The sequence below is a fragment of the Heteronotia binoei genome, chromosome 21 (genome assembly GCF_032191835.1).
Source record: "Heteronotia binoei isolate CCM8104 ecotype False Entrance Well chromosome 21, APGP_CSIRO_Hbin_v1, whole genome shotgun sequence".
Lineage (NCBI taxonomy): Eukaryota > Metazoa > Chordata > Lepidosauria > Squamata > Gekkonidae > Heteronotia > Heteronotia binoei.
In genome coordinates this window covers 144292864-144314493 of record NC_083243.1, presented here as the reverse complement: position 1 = coordinate 144314493, position 21630 = coordinate 144292864, and the positions used below count along the sequence as shown (strand labels likewise).

At 44.7% G+C, this 21630-nt stretch overlaps 1 protein-coding gene across 1 annotated transcript in view; it reads left to right on the top strand.

The window, feature by feature from the left end:
- The first annotated feature begins 7533 nt into the window (after positions 1 to 7533).
- Positions 7534 to 21630, top strand: part of WEE1 (WEE1 G2 checkpoint kinase) — a 53370-nt gene continuing 39273 nt past the window's right edge. The window contains exons 1-2 of the mRNA XM_060262132.1: positions 7534 to 8317; positions 13406 to 13614. Of these exons, the coding sequence (XP_060118115.1) occupies positions 7760 to 8317; positions 13406 to 13614 (767 nt within the window). The 5' untranslated portion in view covers positions 7534 to 7759. The remainder of the gene's footprint in view (positions 8318 to 13405; positions 13615 to 21630) is intronic.

Here is a 21630-nt window from a genome sequence, read left to right as displayed (position 1 = left end):
AGAATTGAGGACCTCAGTTGCCCCACAGACCCTTCTCCAGAAGCACTCTGGGAACACCTAAAAACTACCGTCCTGCAGATCTCTGAAGAAGTCCTCGGGTTCTCCACAAGGAAGAACAAGGACTGGTTTGATGAGAACAATCAAGAGATCCAAGAATTACTGGCAAAAAAGAGATCTGCCTACCAAGCACATCTTGCTCAGCCCTCCTGTCCTGGGAAAAAAGCAACCTTTCGCGCTGCATGTAGCAACCTCCAGCGCAAGCTTCGAGACATTCAGAACGAGTGGTGGACCAAGCTTGCAGAGAGAACCCAGCTGTGTGCAGACACTGGTGATTTAAGAGGGTTCTACGAAGCCCTGAAGGCAGTATATGGTCCATCATATCAGGCTCAGAGTCCCTTGCATAGTGCAGACGGCCAAGTGCTCCTCACAGACAAGGCATCCATACTGAACCGGTGGTCGGAGTATTTTCAGGTTCTCTTCAGTGCCAACCGTGTAGTTCAAGATTCAGCAATCCACCTCACCCCACTTCAACCGGTGAAAACAGAGTTGGATGAGATCCCCACCCTAGAAGAGACTGTTAAAGCCATCAAGCAACTGAAAAGTGGCAAGGCAGCAGGAGTTGATGGAATTCCACCAGAGATCTGGAAGCATGGGGGCACAGTACTACATAGCTCACTTCACAAAGTACTTGTCACCTGCTGGGAACAAGGCAAATTACCACAGGACTTTCGCGATGCAATCATCATCACCCTATACAAGAACAAAGGGGAAAAGTCAGACTGCTCCAACTACCGGGGGATAACCCTGCTCTCCATCGCAGGCAAAATCCTTGCCAGAATACTCCTGAACAGACTGGTGCCCACCATTGCAGAAGAACTCCTCCCAGAGAGCCAGTGTGGCTTCAGAGCTAACAGGAGCACCACCGACATGGTATTTGTTCTCAGGCAGCTCCAAGAGAAATGCAGGGAACAGAACAAGGGTCTGTATGTGACTTTTGTCGACCTTACCAAAGCTTTCGATACCGTTAGCAGGAAAGGCCTGTGGCAAATCTTGGAACGTTTAGGATGTCCCCCAAGGTTCCTCAGCATGATCATCCAGCTACACGAAGACCAGCGAGGCCAAGTCAGACACTGCAACGACCTCTCGGAGCCCTTCCCAATAGGCACAGGTGTAAAGCAAGGCTGCGTTCTCGCGCCAACTCTCTTTACGATCTTCTTTAGCATGATGCTTCAAAGAGCCGCAGTAGATCTAGATGAGGACGATGGTGTCTACATCCGCTATCGCACCGATGGCAGCCTGTTCAACCTGAGGCGACTAAAGGCCCACTCCAAGACAATGGAAAAACTCATCCGAGAGCTACTGTTTGCTGATGATGCTGCACTCGTCTCCCACTCGGTATCAGCTCTGCAGCATATGACGTCCTGCTTTGCAGAGGCTGCCAAGCTATTCGGCCTAGAAGTTAGTCTGAAGAAGACAGAAGTTCTCCACCAGCCTGCACCCCAGGAAGATTATCACCCTCCCTGCATCACTGTGGGTGAATCAGTTCTGAAGACAGTCCAGCAGTTCAGCTACCTGGGGTGCATCATCTCCTCAGATGCCAAGATCGACAAGGAGATTGACAACAGGCTGGCAAAGGCAAACCGCGCATTTGGCCGACTGCACAAAAGAGTGTGGAGCAACAAGCATCTGAAAAAAGGCACAAAGATCAATGTTTACAAAGCGGTTGTGATGACAACCCTCATCTATGGCTCCGAATCGTGGGTTTTATACCGTCATCACCTGCGACTCCTTGAGCGCTTTCATCAGCGCTGCCTTCGCACCATCCTCAACATCCACTGGAGTGACTTTGTGACCAACACTGAAGTCCTCAAGCGGGCAGAGGTTACCAGCATCGAGGCACTGCTGTTGAAGACGCAGCTGCGCTGGGCAGGGCATATTTCTAGGATGGAAAACCACCGCCTTCCCAAGATTGCCCTGTATGGTGAACTCTCCACCGGCCATCGAAATAGAGGGGCACCAAAGAAGAGGTACAAGGACTCCTTGAAGAAATCCCTTAGCACCTGTCACATCAACCATCACCAGTGGTCTGACCTAGCCTCAGATCGCAAAGCATGGAGGCACACCATCCACCAGGCTGTCTCTTCCTTTGAGAACACACGCATAGCTGGTCTTGAGGACAAAAGGAGATTGAGGAAGAATCGCACTGCTACAGGACCAACCCTAAATCAGACTTTTCCCTGCAGCCACTGTGGCCGGACCTGCCTGTCCCGCATTGGTCTTGTCAGCCACCAGCGAGCCTGCAGCAAACGTGGACTATTGCACCCTTCTTAAATCTTCGTTCGCGAAGCCAAGCCGAGATAATAATAATGGAGAATTGATCTGTGGGTATCTGGGGCTCGGGGGGGGCTGTTTTTTGAGGTAGAAGCATCAAATTTTCAACATAGCATTTGGTGCATCTCTTCAAAGCACCCTCCAAGTTTAAAAAAGATTGGACCAGAGGGTCTAATTCTATAAGCCCACAAAGAAGGTGCCCCTATCCTTAATTATTTCCAATGGAGGAAAGGCATTTAAAAGTTGTGCGGTTGCTTTAAATATGATGGCCAGAACTCCCTTTGGAGTTCGGTTATGCTTGTCACCTTATTCCTGGATCAACCCCCAAAGTCCCCAGATATTTCTTGAACTGGACCTGGCAACCCTATGCACAAGGCTACACACAGCAGCGGCTATAGGCTACCCAGTGACCAGTATAGCCAGAGATCATCAGTACCTCCCCCCTCCCCCGCAATGAAGGCCTGCAAAGAAGAAGGAAGCCTAGCTGCCAAGTTGTATGCTTGGTGACAGGACTAGGCCCCCCAAAAGTATTTCTTTGTCTTGTTGACAAAAGGGTACAGGCTGGTGAAATCATAGTAATGTATTTTTTTCATCAGCTTCAGCATTGTAATAGAGGCAAATGGCATTTGTTCTGCCTACCCCAGCGAGAGTTATGTGGTTAAAGTGGTCAATTCCTGACATGGATACAATTTCCTCCCTGTACAAGAGACAAGCCTTTCTCGGGATTTTAACATCCTGTTGACTATAATAGACCAGATTTTTTTGTAGGTTAAATTCATTGTTTTTTTTCTCCATGTGCCAGGAAAGAAACTCTGCTTTCTCACCCTTCATCATGCTATCAACCCCCATAATCCTCCATCCTAGGCATCGGCCCAACATACTCCCAATTAGCAGCGGTGTTAAAGTAATGGGGGAAGAACCCCTTACATCCAGAGAAGCCCATGGCCTGTGGCAATTTGGCCAGCTTCATTGGCAAGAAGTTTAAACTATCCAGAAATCTGATGCATAGTTTCTTAACCATGACGCACATGAGCTTCCCCCCTAGTGTAAGCAGGTCGACTTCCATCTTTTCTACTAATAATTGCCTAATGATAAAGTAATTATCATACCCCTTCGCATTATGCGCTAGAAAGTTATAATTCTTGAATTTCTTGTTGATGAATTTTTTAACAAAGCTTGACACATAGCCCTCTCCTTTGAATTCCCAAGTATCACTTTCCTCTAGCCCCACGGCATAGATATAATTTGGAATATGTATGCCAGTCTTTTATACCGGGTGTATTACATGTGCCTTAAGACCTCCTCTTCATCAACTGCCCCCAACATCACCCGCTTAACTCAGAAATGATCACACAAGGTTATAAAACAAATGTCTTTATTGTAACAGAACTACCTCTTCCTCTTATTATTCATTTTATTCTTTTTCCTGTCGCACTGGGTAACTTTGATACAGAAACATGACACACACGATAGATTCACGTCAACAGGGTTACTGATGTGAAGATTACTGAAAGCCTGGATAAAATTTTCATCAAGCTGTCAAAATAAAATAAAAAGAACAGCTCAGTGAAAAAGTCCATCACCCGCCTTCATTATACACCCATTCACAAACAATGCTTTACCTGATTACCTGTGAGTTTGACACCGCATTCTCTTGTTCCGTGGATTCGTCTAAAACCTCATTTTCACCCCCCTCTGGAGTTTCTTCATCATCTTCAAACTGCTCAGCGGGGTCCTGGTAAACACACCACAGCGGGTTGGGCATTCCCAAGTCCATCTCATCTTCTGGGCGGCTGGAAATTGCCATCCACACATCATGCTGGCTTCTCCATGCAGGCATCATCGTGTTTTCTGTTCTGCCATTTACCTCTGGAGTTACGGAGTGCTTGGGCATCTCCGCAGCCTCATTGGAGACCAGGTAAGTACAGCGCATAGGGACAACTCCGCCAAAGTACATAGTAGATGCAGAAGGGATGTCAAATACCAGCTGCCTGCCAGGAGCGCCAATGTTGTTGAAGTTAGGCCTCCCCAATGGTGGTGGTGTGGTGAATACCTTGGACCTGGCAGTTTCCATGTTCTCAGCAAGAGCCTGCGCATGTGTGTTCAAGCACAAATGGCTTCTTTCCTAAAATAACCTGGTGGGGGTTGGGGTGGGCTCCAGCCCATTTGCTATTGGCCAGGGGTGACTGGGCATGTTGTTAGAGGGGTCACATGGACCTACTCAGGCCTTCTCAGTGACGGCCCCCATTTTCCGGGGTGGGGTGCCACAGGCGGAAGTTCAATGATGCTGCAGTGGGTGGCGCTGGAGAAGGGGGGAGGGGAGGGGGCTATACATGTGATTTGCAGCCTGCTCAATTAATATGCAGGGTTGCTACGTCACAGCAGGGTGGACGTAGACGCTGATTGTCCTGCCTACGCCACGTGGTGTGAGTCAGTAAGGTCATTTCCTGGAGGAGGTGCTTAATTAATTAAATATGCAGGGTAGCTACGTCACAGCGGGGTCGACGTAGATGCTGATTGGCCTGGCTACGTCACGTGGTGTGAATCAGTAAGATCATTTCCCGGAGGAGGTGGTTAATTAATTAAATATGTGGGATAGCTACGTCATAGCGGGGTTGACGTAGGCACTGATTGGCCTGGCTACATCACCTGATGTTAGTAAGGTCATTTCCTGGAGGAGGTGCTTAATTAATTAAATATGCAGGGTAGCTACATCATGGTGGGGCATAGATGGTGATTGGCAGGGCTAGGTCACGTGGGGGTGGGGCTAGGCAGGACACCTCCTGGTGGGAGGTGCTTAATTAAGTTTGTGGGGTGCCTACATCATGGTGATGCCAATATAGGTCACTTCCGTCCTCCATTTGACGGTTTCCGGTCACGTGTCTCTGGGGTCATGACCTGGGTGACGTCATTGGGGTCATGACCCTGATAACGCAGTTTCCTGTGATGTCACCGGAAGTGCCATCACTGGCCACGCCCCCTTCATTAATTATGCATGGGGTTGACAGCTTCTAGTACTTTCACCAGAAGTGACGTCACTGGCCACGCCCTCTTCATTAATTATGCATGGGTGTCTATTAACTGTTGAGGATGTATAGCCCTTCTGGGGGATTTGTGAGAAAACAGATGTAAGGACTAAATGACATTAGAGTATGTATTGAGATAATAACCAATATCCCTGTAAAGTCCTTGGGGTTCTATTGTTCTGAGTGTAGTATTAACTTGCAAATCAGAAGTTTCCCTCTTTGCCCTGTTCCAGACATTCCTTTGCAATTAAACAGCTATTTTGAGGTCACACACTGAATGTCCTGGAAGGTTGAAGTGTTCTCAGGACTGGAATGTATTTCTGTCTGGAAACAGAGGAGATACACTGCACAGCTAATTGTACCACCTTGAAGAATATGATGCCATGCTTCCAAGCTTGTGAGGAGACAGATGAAGAGTGATAATAGGGTATCTATTAATTACTCAGCATTTCAGTTAAGAAGGGTTCACCTGCCCATCAGTCTCCGATTTTGATATATTTATTTCCTTCACTATGTTTTCCCTTGGAATTAAACCCAAAGAAATCGTGATCATATAAACTAATATTGGTATTCCAGTTTGGCCCTTGCATCTGTTAATCACCTAAATTATGCTATATATGATAATTTGCTGCTCACCCTCTACTTATATGTCTGGAGACTGGTAACTTCCATTTCGATGTATATGAAGAAGTGTGTGTCCATACAAAAGCTTATATCTTGAATAAAACTTTGTTGGTCTCAAAAGGTGCCACTGCATTCGACTTTGGTCTGCTGCTGCACACCAACACAGCTACCCAATCTAACGATCCTTTCCTATAAATTTCCCTAAACTCACACCAGAATAGCAGGCTATAATCAGCCAATGATTCTACAGTTTAACTAATTTACTAGTTCTTAAGAAATTTGTATATCTTTTTCCTAAGGTCATAGCAATTTACATAATAATTAAACAGAACCAGTGTTGAATGAGGTTTCCATAGGACCTCAAGATGCATTTAGTACAACAGGGTAAAACTGAAATTTATTTTTAGGATTGAGGCAGGGCAAAAAAGCCTTCGGAAATTTCAGCGGGGGGTGGGGAGAAGGAAGGAAAAAATAATTTGCCCTTTTCACTTAGGCACTCAATATTTTTACATAGTCCTGTTTTATAATTATTGTTTTTAAGGAACGCTTGCATGTGGTTAACAATGGACTCGATGCCGGTATAGTTTTTAAGCAACTAGCTAGCCTTTTGTTCTAAGCTTTTGACTTCATTTGCAAATTCCTCAAACGTGTTACTTGAGAAGAGGCAGGTCCTCTGTAGGAAGTTTATGACCGTAGGCGATTCCTGCTTGGACAGGCTGGGACAGTCTAGTGATTCTTCGCTTAACTTCCGATGAGCTTCCTTTGAGCGGTGTCGGAAAGCCATTCAAAAAGGCAGCGTGACTATTTGTCGGGGCGGTGGCGCTCTGCAAAAAGACGTCATTTTCTTTCAGTCCAACCACAAAAGCGTATGTTGGAATTAAAGGCCGTCGGCTTTTAAGGTGCCACGACACCTTTTTGTGTGTGCCCCAACTGGAGAGAAGCTGATAACCCCACAGGAGCTGCGAACAGAGAAACATGGCGCTCCGTCTTCTTCAAGCGGCCGGAACATCCCATTTCAGCAGCATCACAGCACTCGCCCCAGTGGAGGTTTGATTAGTCCTTGCACTTTGTTGGTCTTACAGGTGCACTTGACTCCTATTTTGTTCTATGCACTCTCGGAATGTAGTTCCATTCATTTAAATAAGAAATAAGTAAGGTTTTAACTACGTGCGCTTCTACCAAGGCGATCTTATCTCAACCAGAGAAAATGTCTGCAGGAACTCTCGCTGGAAGCTGTTGGCGCACCTTTAAAGCCATACAGTTTTGGTCAATTGTAATAACCTTCCTACCTTCGACCAGGCTCGATAAGGCGTAACGGCTCCATAACCAACGTTGCCTTCTCAGCGCCTCTCCTACTGAGAGTAGTTGCTGTCTTTTTTCAATTGCATATGCATGAACGGGATCAAACATTCCCACGGCTCTCATCCTATACAACAACCCAACCACGCCCCCTTTTCAGCCCCGAATTCGCGCCAAATAGGCCCCTGACGTCAGAGCGCGTGACCCCGCCTCCCGTCTCCTATGTTTTCAAACGGAGGGGGCGTGTGTGATTGGCTGGCGTGATCGCCACGTGACTAACGGTCGCGGGAAAGCCGCGGAGTCTGAACGGGCTACTGTGCTGTGTTGTTGGGGTTCTGCGGACGGCTAAGAATAGGAGAACGGAACCGTGTCAGCTCAGCCGTGTGAACGTGGTTGCGAGTGTTTCGCCGTTAAAGTCAGTAGCCGGTCTGTAGAAGGAACACAGAGGTGGTGCAGTTCAGTCTCAACCGGGGTCCGTCATGAGTTCCTTGAGCCGGCAGCAGCAACCGGCCGCAGGGGCGCGGCGACTTTCAGCCCGGCGGGCAATAGCCCCCATCCGACAGAAACTGCTCTTCTCGGGCGGCGGGAGCGACTGCGAGGAAGACGAGGAGGAGGAAGACGAAGAGGGGGAGGAGGAAGGCGGCGGTGGCGGCAACAGCACCGGGGAGGACTCGGCCTTCCAGGAGGCTGACTCGCCCCTCTCGGTTAGCCGCACTCCGGCTCGAGGGGAGCCTCCTCTGCCGCGGACACCGGAGGAGGTGGCAGCGGCGATGGAGCTAGCGCCGCCCGCGATGCCAGGCGACGAGGGCGACTCGTGGGAGGAGGAAGGCTTCGGATCTTCGTCTCCGGTGAAATCTCCAGGCGCCTACTTCATGGCCGGCTCGCCGCCGCTGCAGGCCCCCCGCCGGTACTGTCTTCAGCCGGCGGCGTCGCCTCCACGACCCGATCCCGGCTCTCCTCTGCCCGAATATCCTGGCACTCCGCCGCACAAGACATTCCGCAAACTGCGCCTCTTTGACACTCCGCACACGCCGAAGGTGAGCCAGGCCGGGCGGGCTGACATACGAAGGACAACGGGTAGGGAGGGTGAGAGGCCCTGCAGATAGCGGAGCGGCTGGTGGCTGTCTAGGGTGGGCAAGAGGTGGCCCGCCCAGGGCGCCATCTCGCCCCTTCTGTTACGGTTTTTGTTTCTTATTTACTGCTATGACGCTCTCAAGTCTCTTGTTCGGCTTTCTTTCGTGCAAGCACGTGGGAAACCAGTGCGCCGTAATGGTTTCCCATGAGGGACCAACTCGCGGAGGGTGGTAAAAAGGCCAGTAGGCCTCCTAAGATAGCTCGATCTTTCGGAAGGACTGGCCGCTTGTTTGACGAACGTCAAATCTTAATGTTTGGGGAAATAACGACGTTGAACAAAGATAATGTGACTGGCGGCGTTGTACGAAATAGGTGCCACGCCCCTCTTCCCTTTTGTCAAGTTTTTTTTTAAATGTGCCGACTACTGGAGAGAAAGTGGGGCTGTGTGGCCTGTTCACCGTTTTGTTTGTTCAGAATGAAGGACTGATAGGTGTATGAGAGAGAGGAAGAAGTCACCTCTGAAGTGTTGAGAGGGTTAAGGAGAATTACTTGGAAACAGGATATTTTAGTGATGACGTTTAAGCTGTTAGGTTTCTGTACGTGTGCTGCTTATCACTTTTCCAGCCTGTAGATGGACTTGAGTGTTGTCGGGTTGCATGCAAGACATGGGACACTGGTTTGGGCTTTAAGAAAACTTAGAATTTCTTGAATTTTCATGAGATTTCTACGCAGCTTACATGTGCGTTTCTAGGCATAGTGTTAAAGAATCGCTGCCGCTTAGTATGGTCAGCTGGAGAACTTTTAAACAGGAGTTCCATTCTGCTGTACTTCATTGATCACGGTTTAGGGTGTGGCCAGCTTTTCAAGTGCCAAATCCTTCCATCATGGAATTTATATAAGAAATTGGCTTGCCAGTTACAAGATAGTTGGCATCTTTTAAGTCCTGCCCACACTCTGTCCGTTAAGATTATGTAACTGAAGTCCAAATTCTGCCTAAATAGATCTTACCCACATTGTAAAGTGAGCAGCCAGCTGTTGCAATTGTTTGTTCCACTACAGAGAAAAAATACTCTAGACCTGTGTAACCCTTCCACTTTGCTCAGTGAATCTGGATTGTTTACATTCAGAAGGGCAGTTAAAAGAACACTCCCCTATACACGTAATGGAATCAAGCTGTTCTTGTAATAGCAACTTAACACAGCAGTAGGAAAAAAATCTTTTAAATGCTAGGTTAACAAGTGTATTTTGCAAAAGGCAATTGTTTAAACTTAAAATTTACAGTAATGGAATAATTAAGTATCTGTCAATAGTCCATAAACAAAGGAATAGGTAGGTAGGCTTTGTCCCAAATGCACATGTCCCAAATGTCCCTTAACAGTTTATGCACACTATATATATAGATAGTGTTGTCTAGTACAGTAATTCAGTGCATGATAATGTAAATGGAATATTGGATTAGGCTTTGGTGAGATTTTCACACAAGAAGCTGCCTTATACTGAATCAGATCATTGGTCCATCAAAGTTAGTATTGTCAGTTTAGATCGGCAACGGGTTTCCAGAGCCTAAGGCGGAGATCTTTCACATCACCTCCTGCCTGGTTCAATAACTGGAGATGCTGGGGATTGAACCTGAAACCTTCTGCATACAAATCAGAGGCTCTTCCACTGAACAGCAGCACCCTCAAATTGTTTTCGAATTTTTGCTGTGCTGAAAAGCAAGGTTGGTGAGCAACTAAGCATCAATTTAATGTATCTGTATGAGGTTGTGAGGATAAAATAAGGTAATAAATCTGTATTTTCCTAAGCTCCTTGAAGAATGATACAATGGGTAGCTCAAGGTCATTCAATGAATTTTTCCATGGTGATCGTGGATATTAGGTTGAATCCCCTCAGGCTTAGTTAGTACAATCACTTAAATAGTTCTATTCTTTGTAGACACTCAAGATGATGGGGAGTGCTTTCCTATTGATTTTCATGGACCTCTCAAACAGTTTTAGACTGCTTATCCTTCTAGAGGGATTTGATGTAGGGATGTGCTTCAGTGGTTCTCTTATTTGGCTGATGTATTCCAGAATGTAGTACTGAGGGACTTCTGTTTGACCCCATGGCATTTATGTTGCAAGATCCCACAGGGATCCATTTTAATCCACTATGCTGTTTAATATTATTTATTTAGAAAAATCTTATGCCATCTTTCCAGAAACCTGCTTGAGGTGCTCACAAAAAATAATAAAAAATGAAACATTGAAAGATATTAATTAAAATTCATCATTACCAGGCATAGAAAGATAGATTGTAAAAACAGACAGTTTAAAACAAATTTCCAGAATTAAAAAAAAGTGTTTAAAAATTAAAAGCCTGGATAAACAGAAAAGTTTTGGCTTGGCACCTAGAAGAAAGTAATGTAGACTACCTGAGCCTTAGCAAGAAGTGCATTCCACAACTGAGGTGCTATTACTGGAAAAGGTTTGTCTTTATTTGCAACCCATCTAATCTCTGAATACAGCACAGACAGCAGTGTTTATGAGGCAGCTCTTGACTGGTGGGCTGGACAGTTTGGGAAGTACTCTTTCAAGTACCATGGTCCCAAGCCATTAGAGCTTTAAACAACTAGCACTTTGAATTGTACCTGAAAACAAATGGGCAGCCGGAGCAGTTGTTTCAGCAGTGGGGTGAGATATGATCCCTGTACAATAGTTGTATTTTATTTCCCATTTTATCTGCTCACCTTTTAGGTTCCAAACAAAGCGCTTTTTACCAGCTTTGGCCAATATACCAGCTATGTTGCTTTCTTGAAAAGTGATCTGACCATTGTGATCCTGTCCAGTTAGACTAATGTAATGTGCTTCTTTTGGACTGCCTTTAAAAACTATTCAAACACTACAGTTGGTCCAAAATGCAGCAGCCAGGTTTTTGTCAGAGGCTGGATTACAAGAATCATCCCTATGCAGAAAGATCTGCACTGGCTGTTCATGTGTTTCTGGGTGCAATTCAGTATGTTGGTTCTTTCTTTTATGGTCATAAATGGCTTTGTGTCAGAGTATTTGAAGAGCTGCCTCCTCCTGTAAGTGTCCAGACACTTCAAGTTGAAATTGTCTTTGGAAAGCTTTCTCTGTGCTGACCTCAGAGCTCAGACAGGTTATTCACCTGGGGTGTCCTCCCCTGTGAGCCATATCTGGTATCCACCTTACTTCCCTGTAGGCACAGGCTATAACGTTAATTTTTGTTCAGGCTTTTAAATGTCTTAGTTGTTTCATGGGCTGTTTCTGGCCTGAGAATTGTTGTTATTGACATCATTGTAGGCTGATCACATTCTCAGTTGCACTGGTACTGTGGAAAGGGAATAGTAGCTAGTTTTAATGAATTCATTTTTAGTTGTAGGCTACTTTGAGTACGTCTCTGGGGAGTTAGCATATACATTTTTAAGTGTGTGCATGCAGTCTGTATGCAGAAACAGGAATTCTAATTCTGATAGACTCACCCTAACTGGCCTATGTGATTTGGCTGTAACATCTAAGATTATTGTAAAGCACTCTTCTTGTTACTTATGAAGGCTGTTCAGGAACTTCAGCCTGTGGACAATACAGTTGTGAGGCTGTTAAGTGGACTAAGACTGGTGATGTTCTGCTAATCCGTGAAGCGCCTCCCTGGCCAAACACCCCCCCCCCCCACACACACACACTGATCAGCTGATTGGCGAGGAAGACCACAGTAGCAGTGGCCAGAGACCTGCTGAAAGAGCAGTGCTGTCCTTACCTCCTCACTTAAGGGGCAGCGCCACTCTTTCAGCGGGTCACTGGCTGCCGCCGCCGCAGTTTCCCTACCAATCAGCTGATCGGTGGGGGGATGTCGGCCTGAGAGGTGCTTCACGGCCCCTTCCCTGGCCTTAAAATGATGAAAACGGTGGAGGCAAGGCTGCGTGGGGGGACAAAGGAGGGAGGAGGGGCGGGGACAAGGCTGAATTGGGTGCCCCCACCCTGGGGCCATGGTAGGTGGTCCAGCCCTCAGGCAAAAAGATTGGGGGCCCCTGCTTTAGGGGATGGATCAGCCCCTCAGGCCATACATTTGACATTTTTGCTAGTTAAAATTAACTCAGTAGGGAACAGAACGACTAGTTCCTGAAAGTGCAGTAACAGTGTGTTCCTTTCATTAATAAGAAATTGATTAATTTTGATAACACTTCTACAATTACTGTATGAACATTTTAAAATTGCCATGGTACAAATACCATTAATCCCCTTCCCCCATGGTTTTGTCCTTTTGATTTAGGTAGTGGTTTATATTGGTTTCTCTTTAACATCTCTATCTTCTCAACCCTCTTCTTTCTGTTGTGTACTAAATGCAGCATTTTTAAATTGATTGTCTAGTTTCTGAATTAGATTGCATTTTGAAGCGCAAGGGAGTTAAATTTTGTTAAGACATTGTAAAGTTTCAGTGAAAATGCAGTTTTTAAAATTCCAAAGGTAGGTGATATTGTGGTGGTTAAATTTTGGTGAAGGGTCAGATTTTTGTCAGAGTAAATAATGAATTGAGAATTGAAGCTTGTAGTTCTGAGTTTTACTGGAAATTCTATATACATAATTGTTCAAAGTCTAGTTGTTGAGTGTTTGTATTTGTAATTTATGGCTTCAACCCATTCTTCAGATTTTATAACAGTATCTCCTAGATAAGGTGCTGACCAGACCCACTACTTGAAGATGCCTCGTGACACATAATTCATGTTAATGCATGGCTGATTCCATTTGCCAAGTACCATGCTATCTTGTTTAAAAGCATCAATAAATAACAAGTATAACTAGTTATTATTTACAAAATACTTTGATTATTGTGATAATAATCAGTAAATGGGTTGCATAATGAATGTGAGATGAATATATACCCATAGTTATATGAAGGTGAGATGAATATATACCCATAGTGATACGTGTGTGTTTCAGAGAGAAAGTACAAATGTCTGATTTGAACATTTAATGCATTAGACTGAAACAGTCATTAACTTTGCAGTTGATATAAAAGCCTCTTTGTCATGCTAATGGTCTCTTTTTTTTCAGAGTCTACTTTGTAGAGCTCAAGGAATGGGCTCAAGTTCAACCAAACTTCGTGGTGGCTCTCTCTTTATGAATGTTGGAAAACTAGAGAAACAGGAGGTGGACATGCGACAGGCACCTCATGTGAATATTAATCCCTTCACTCCAGACTCCCTTTTCCTTCAGTCTTCAGTTGGACAGTGTCGCAGGAGAAAAAGAACACATTGGAATGAGTGAGTATCAAAGCTGGGTTTTGCAAAATAATTTTGGACCAAATAATTTTAATAGAAATAAATGTTACAATCTTAGAATTTGAGGAGCTGTACTTTATTAGCATTTTCAAGGTGATATAAATGGTGCAGGTACTTTAAGGTCTGGAAAGTTTCATTATAACCATGCCATGAAATGTGTAGTTGCTTAAAATGGTGAAATAGGTTTTACAGGTTCTGTTTAATGTAAAGGACAAACTACCGTATTCAAAAGAAAGACTAACTGGGTATGAATTTAAGACTTGGATAAGGGAGGGATGAGAGGTTAACCTCACCCAGGGGTACTTGATGATATATCAGCATAGGTCTTGTGATGGGTAGGTGCTGCTGCTGAAGTCTGTAAGCATCTTATCTTCCTAGCATGGTGCCCAATCTAAGCTGAGTTAGTGTGAGCTAGCTCAGTTTTTTAGCCTCCAGTTCACACATTTTTGTCTTAGCACAGGAAGGACGGCCCCAGAGCAAACTAATTTACACAGTAGCCAAATTGCTCGCTCACAATTTGAATGCCAGTAGCTCATGAAGTAGAATTTTTGCTCCCAAGATTCCACAGTGTAGAGGGAGCATTGACCCTAGGTATTACTGGTTTTGAGACTGTGAATCTAATGTTGGGATTGAGAGATAGGTTTGGGATTCTGCCAGTGTACTGCTAAAAGTCTCCCTACCTGTGCTGAAAGAGCTGGTTTCGGGTGGTGTTGAGGACTAGGTTGGTTGTTCTGGGCTACTTCAGCATTCATGCTGAGGCTGTCTTTTGCGAAGTGGCTCAGAATTTCATGGCATCCTTGAAAACCTTGGGCATGTTACAGGTAGTAATTAGTCTTGTTTATTGTGTAGGTCATACTCTTGATTTTGGAGGGGGGGGGAAGGGAGGAGAGGGAATGTGATCTGAGAATAGAGGAATTCATGACAATTCGTTTGTCATGGACAGTTCACTACCTGCTTGGGTTTAGATTTACAGGAATACCCAGACTCTGCAGGAGTGGGAATCCAAATGGCTTTCTATCACTCCCTATTTGTTTCCAGGTACAATTCAAGGTACTGGTACTAACATCTTATATTCTCAATAGACTGATCTCAAAATAGAAAGTATTGTTTCAATTATATAGCGGACAATCAGGATTAAACTGTTAAATCAGAAGATGTTAAAAAAGAAGTCAGGCAAAATATGCTTTTAAAAATGAACCATTAGATATGAAATAATTAGGAAAAGATAGAACACAGTTAAATAGAATTGTAAAATTAAGAGTATATATAAGTAAGTTATAAGATATATATCCTGCCCTTCACTCCGAAGAGTCTCAGAGCGGCTCACAATCTCCTTTACCTTCCTCCCCTACAATAGACACCCTGTAAGGTGGGTGGGGCTGGAGAGGGCTTTCACAGCAGCTGCCCTTTCAAGGACAACCTCTGCCAGGGCTATGGCTGACCCAAGGCCATGCTAGCAGGTGCAAGTGGAGGAGTGGGGAATCAAACCTGGTTCTCCCAGATAAGAGTCCACACACTTAACCACTACACCAAACTGGCTCTCCTGAGTAGTAGTAACAAGCAGATTATTGTATGTTATGTTTGTGTTCTATGTATGTAGCTTATGTTTATGTATGATTTATGTATTGTAGATTATTTAGAAGAAATATGGCTCTGTCTTATGTATCATGGCAGTTGATCATTGTATTGTGGTATATGTTACTGTCTATTTTTGTCATTATTAATTAATAAAATTTTATTTTTTAAAAAGGTACTGGTCAGGACCTTTGAAACCTTATATCAGGGGTGTCAAACTCGTTTGTTATGATCTGACATAAATGAGACCTTGTTGGGCCAGGCCATGTGTGTACCTATTTAAGATTAGGTAGCAGAGATATAAACTTTATAAAAGACATGGACAAACACAAATATTTTTTAAAAAAAACTCAAAATATGCTTAAAACATCAGCACTCGTTGGTCTTAAAGGTGCTTTCTTTGTATTTCTCCCAAGGGATCCAGGGAACTGGGCAGAGGAAGCTCTGACTCTTTCCTTCCTTCCCCAGGGGACCAGGAGGGGAAGGAACCTCAGCTAATAGAAGGAAGAAAGGCTTGGCTCAGTAGCTCTGCCGAGGGATTGAGAGAGCCTGGCAAAGCAAGCTCTGCCACACCCCCTTCCTCCCCAAGGGCGGAGCCTCAGCCAATGGAGAAAATAGAGGTCTTGCTCTGAAGCTCCTGTGCGAATGAGTAAGCCTGGCAAAGCAAGCTGTGATGCGGAAGGAAGCAAAAGAGAAGGAGAAGGAAGCAGATGACAGCCCTATTGCTCAGGGGCAAATTTGGCCCCCAAGCCACATGTTTGACTCCTCTGCCTTATATGGTTTGAGCCTGATGTACCTGAAGAACAACCTTATGAACCTACCTGACAGTCTTCAAGGGTCCTGTTTTGGGTGCCCCTACCTTCTGAGGTTAAGTGGGTGACATTGTGGGAGAGGGACCTTCTTGGTCATGGCAGTAAAGCTCTGGAACTCTCCCTAGAAAGATTTATGTGTCCCCTTCTGTTGCTGTCTTTTTCAAACGGTGAAGACTTTTTCCCTTTGTTTGGCATTCCCTCAGTGATGCTTCCTAACTAATATTTTAATTGCTGTTTTTATGTATTTTAACTCTGTTTTTAGTTCTCTTGATGTGTGTTTGGAGGAGGATGGATATTACTGGTTTTAGAAGGTGGTTTTATGTGTTTTAGGTTGTTAGACATCTTGGTGGTCCTTGTAAGGGTAGAAAGGCAGTATACAGATTTTGTAAATAAGTAAGACACATCCTCTTTTTTCTTTAAGTTTTTTAGATGAATCAGAGAAGCAGTATACAGAACACATGGAGATGATGGATGGATGTTTAGTTCTTTTTGTAGTATCAGTGACAGTTTTCCTTGGCTTCTGAAGACGCAGTGAAATATTTATATCATTGTGTCATCAGAAGTCAAGAGAAACCGCTGGTTGTAAGACGTTTGGGGAAAATGTGGACTGTCATAGCGGATCACAAATGAGTACCTCAGTTTTGCTTGTAGCTGGTAGGGTTGCACACTTATGCAACTGGGAGGTTTTGCAGTTGGTATGCTCCAGGTTCCACTGTAGATCCGATATCTGTTCTGTTTCACATTTATGTTCTTGTCCTTTCCCCCACATTTTTAGGGGTCTCATTCCTTTCTTTGTGCTTGATAAAAGTACGTGCATATCTTACTTTGCTAAGATAAGTTTGCTGTCAACTGATACAATGTATTCAGATGACTTCTCCTGCTCCTTTGAGGTGGCTTGGCTGCCTGTTGCAAACTTTCAGAATTGATGACTATATCCTTACCTTTCTTATTGTGAAACGCCTTCAGCTGGGTGCCTTTCAAGCCACTGGGGACTGGAAGTGACTCGTGCTATTCTTTCCTCTACTTCAACATCAAAACAACCTTATGAGGAAGGTTAGGTTGAGTTTGTGTGGAAGGCCAAGGTCACCCAGTGACTTTTCATGGCAGAATGGGGATTTGTACTCCCAGATCCTATTCCAGTGTTGACATCTAACCGCAGTTGTGAATTCGGAGATACAGATGCTTTGGAGCGTAATGAAGAATCCCTGAGAATGGCAACTGTTTGGCAACAAGAGAAGGGCAATGAAATGTGCCAAGAGTCAGAGAAAACAGGAAAGGAGTTTCAGCTCAGAGTTAATCATTTGGCTTATCTGCCAAGGAAGGAAGATGGATGACTATTGTAAAACATGATCTGTTGTATGGAGTGTGGTGTATATGATATCTAATCTGATTAGGAAAGAGTTTGGGGGTATCTCCCATGAGGACAGGAGCCCTAAATCTGGATTGGGGAAGGGACCCACCTAAGCAACAGAAAGATTAATCATCTGTGCAATTCCACATTTGAGACTACATGCGCAGCCCATCTGGAAGAGAATTTTCTGGCTTTATGGAACAGAAAAGATGTTCCAACTAGGACTTTACTTCCAAGATGGTGCTGAGATGAAAGCTGTAGCAGGATTTCTCTACAAATTAACTGCGGATTAATTGTATTTTATGCTATTTTTATTCCTTTTAATTCTCAAAATTGACACTTTATCTAAAAAATTCAGTTATCCTTTCCAACTGGAAGCCAAGGCAGAGCAAACAATCGTGGGGCTCCTCCCTAAATCTCTCAGAAGCTCCTTGCCAAACCTTAGTTCATTTATCTCTTACTAGGAATAAGACAGGCTCTAGAAAGAACAACAGACTCTAGAAAGAGGCTCCGGGCAAGGGCCCCCCAACCTTGATGTCTTTCCACCCACTCATCCAAGTGAAGGCATTCGCTCCCCCCAACATTGGTGTCTTAGCACCCACTCGAAGTGGCTGTTTTTTGTAGAGGAATTGATCTGACTTCAGCTTTTCATGTCCTCCCTCTCTCTCTGCAGCCTCTGCCTAGGAAAAGTGCAGTCTTTCTCCACAGTGTGGACCAAAGCAGCTGACATCATTCTCCTCTCCCCTTTTTGAACTGCACAATAACCCTGTGAGGTAGGCTAGGCTGAAAGTCTGTGCATGGTCCAAAGTCACAGCGTGGACCAAAGAAGGAGATAAGCAACCTCAGCAGAGTATTATGACACAGAGTCCTTACAAAGCAGTTGCTTTCTCCAGGGGAGCTGATCTCTACCATCTGGAGAACAGTTGTAATTCTGGGTGATTTCCAGCCCTCTGGGAAATGGCTGGTTTGGAGGGTGGCGTCTATGGCATTATACCTGAGATCCCACCCCGCTCCAGGCTCACCCCTCAAATCTACAGGAATTTCCCAATCTGGAGCTGGCAAACCTATCTGCTTACCAGCAGCAGTAGCAAGCAACCAGGTGTAGGGTAGCCAACCTCCAGATGAACTACAAAAATACTGTGAACAAATTCACTAATAAACTATAACCAATATGCTATATACACGCACACATTGTATGTCTGCAGTGATTCATACACACGCACACGCATTGTATGTCTACAATGATTCATACACATATTCATCAGATGTATAACTACATATATATACATATAGTTGGGGAGGGACAGTGGCTCAGTGGTAGAGCATCTGCTTGGTAAGCAGAAGGTCCCAGGTTCAATCCCTGGCATCGCCAACCAAAAAGGGTCCAGACAGGTAGGCATGAAAAACAGCTTGAGACTCTGGAGAGCCGCTGCCAGTCTGAGTAGACAATACTGACTTTGATGGACCAAGGGTCTGATTCAGTATAAGGCAGCTTCATATGTTCATATGTACAACAGTTAATTTCACATGAAAAATTTTTTGTATGTCATTCAGGCTCTCATAAGGGCATTATTGCATTGTCTCAGATGTTCTCATGATGAATTGTTTGAACTATTATTTGTTACCTTTTGTGCTTGAGTAGGCTGCCTGTTCCTTCCATGCACAGGCTCATTCCATCCAGGCCTTTGCTTCATCAGCTGCTTTTCTTTGGGGTGTTCACCCTGACATCTTGCAAAGTGGCAACGTGGTCCTCAGCTGACACCTTCATGCAGCACTATGCTGTGGATATAGACTCCTGTCAAGAATCAGCAATGGAGAAAGTTGTCTTATATTTATTATTTGAGTGTCTGTCATTGGTCTAGCAGCACATCCCCCTCTTCTGGTGAGTGGCTTGTGATATCCCAAATGTGGGACTGCACTGAAGACTGAAGAAGAAAACAGTGTTGCACTTAGCTGTAACTCTTGTGTTTGAAGTTGTCTTCTGCGCAGGCACACATTCCCTCTCTCCTGTCCCTCTGTGAGCTTTCTGATTATTTGAGTTTCAGCAGCTTGGGAGGGGAAATAGTGAGCTTCCTTCACAGCACGTGTTTGGGCAGGAAATCACCACCACATGTGCTGAGGGGAGGAGTGCCCTTTCAGTTCTACAAAGCTGTAAAATTCTCTTGCAGCTGGTCTGTGCATAAGCGTCCCAAATGTGTGCCTGCATAGAAGACAACTCAGTGAACAACAGTTGCAAGTAAGTATAACACTGATTTTAAAAGTTGATGTCTTCCTTTGTTCCTTGGTTCAAATTCTTTGCCCAGATGCTGTAGCCATATCCTTGGACCCAGTCTACTCTGCATAGGGATCAGGAGAGGGGCTGGAATTGTGTGTGTTCCACCAAAAGTACTGTCCTAAAAATATATATTTTATTGAATATTAATAAGTATACAATAGCAAGTCAGTAGAAAGAAAATATTACAAAAAAATTACACTTGGGGAAAATAAACATGTACATAAATAAATGCATTACACGCCTAAATGAGTTGGTCTATATTTTCTTTTTTAAAAGCCGCTTAAATATAGTGTCTTAGTAAATACTGTTAATAACTTCCAACTGTTTGTAACTTGACTAAATTTAATGTTTCTATATTCTTTTTCTTAGATCTGTACTTGATAGACATGACCATTATTTTCTTTGTATGTGGTCTAATTTAATTTGTCTCAATAAATTTGATGTCCTGCTTAAGTAAGCAGCCTGTGATTCAGATTGTACCCACACACCTAGACTGTTCATATACACCAGGGGTGGCCAACGGTAGCTCTCCAGATGTTTTTTGCCTACAACGCCTATCAGCCCCAGCCATTGGCCATGCTGGCTGGGGCTGATGGGAGTTGTAGGCAAAGAACATCTGGAAAGCTACCGTTGGCCACCCCTGATATACACTAAGAACATGGGGGGAAGCTACAGTAATTTAAATGCTCTGCCCCTTGTTACTTGCTCCAAGGCAGCTTTATCAGGTCTCCTATGGCATTAGTTATGTGATAGGATTGGTTTTCTAACTTGGCGTGGGGGCACAAGAAGAGGGAACATGCTTTTACATGCAGGCAAACATGCAGCACGTATGTTAAGAACACATGAACCCAGGGTGGGTTTGTTATGCGGTGTAGAACTGAGACAGATTTAAGGATCTGACACAGTCTGTAGTTTGTATCAGTACACAAACCGTTGAGAAAATAGAACATGGTCCTGGTGGACAGAAGATTTTGATTTTTGGGGACATTTTGGGTAGGGAATTAAGGTAGTGACCAGGAACACATGGGTGAAAACAAACTGAGTCCTGCACAGAAAGACAGAGGAGGCGAGAGAAGCCCGGCTGCTTTTCCTCAGAGCATGAAGAGAATCATGAGTCACAGACAGCATGTATTTGCAGCTGTGGAAACAGAGCCGGCAGGAGAGTGGAGCAACAATTTAAGAGGTAGTGGAGCTGGATTGGCAGAGGGGGGCAGAGACCACATCCCCCATCAACCCAGGGGCAGCCATACTGAAAGCTAAGAAATGAGTGCTGATCCTGATTTGCAGGCCCAAAGGGTCCATGAGGAGAAAATGCAAGTGATGGAAACTGAAATGAGGAAACGACCTTGAGATAGCATGCATGAACAAGGGATGCAGAGAGAGGTTTGAAAAGCTTAGTAAAGAGCTGGAGAGGGGGTTGCAAATGGTTCCTTCCTCCCCCCCAGCTAACCTCGAACTGTTTCTGGTGAGCTTAATACTTAGGAGGAGTAGAGCCTGTCTCTGTCTGTCTGCCTGTCTGTCTGTCTCTCTCTCTCTCTCTCTCTCTCTCTCTCTCTCTCATGTGTAGACACCTCCATGGGTCTGACCATCAGTTGATGTGTTGGAGTCATCACAGCTCTGCACAGACTCTCTCCAATACAAAGAGAGAGAGAAAGAGCCCTCCCCCCCCATCAATCAGTCACTACATACCTCACACACCACATGCTCATTCAGACTCTTATTGCTTTCCAGAATGCACCTGGATCATGCACCTTATATAGACCTGCTGGTCTTTTTCTGGTGCTCAGATTTACATTCTCATGTTGGTTTTGCTTGGGAAAGCGGAGCTAAACAAGATGAATGAGTTCAGAACCAGAGCATATGTTGGGGGCTGTCACCAGGAATGTGCATGCAAACTGTGCGTCAGAGGCAGGCTGGGGAAGCCTGGGGACATTTTGCAATTAGTGCACAGAAGTTGCTGAAGAAATGGCCCAGAGCAGATCCTT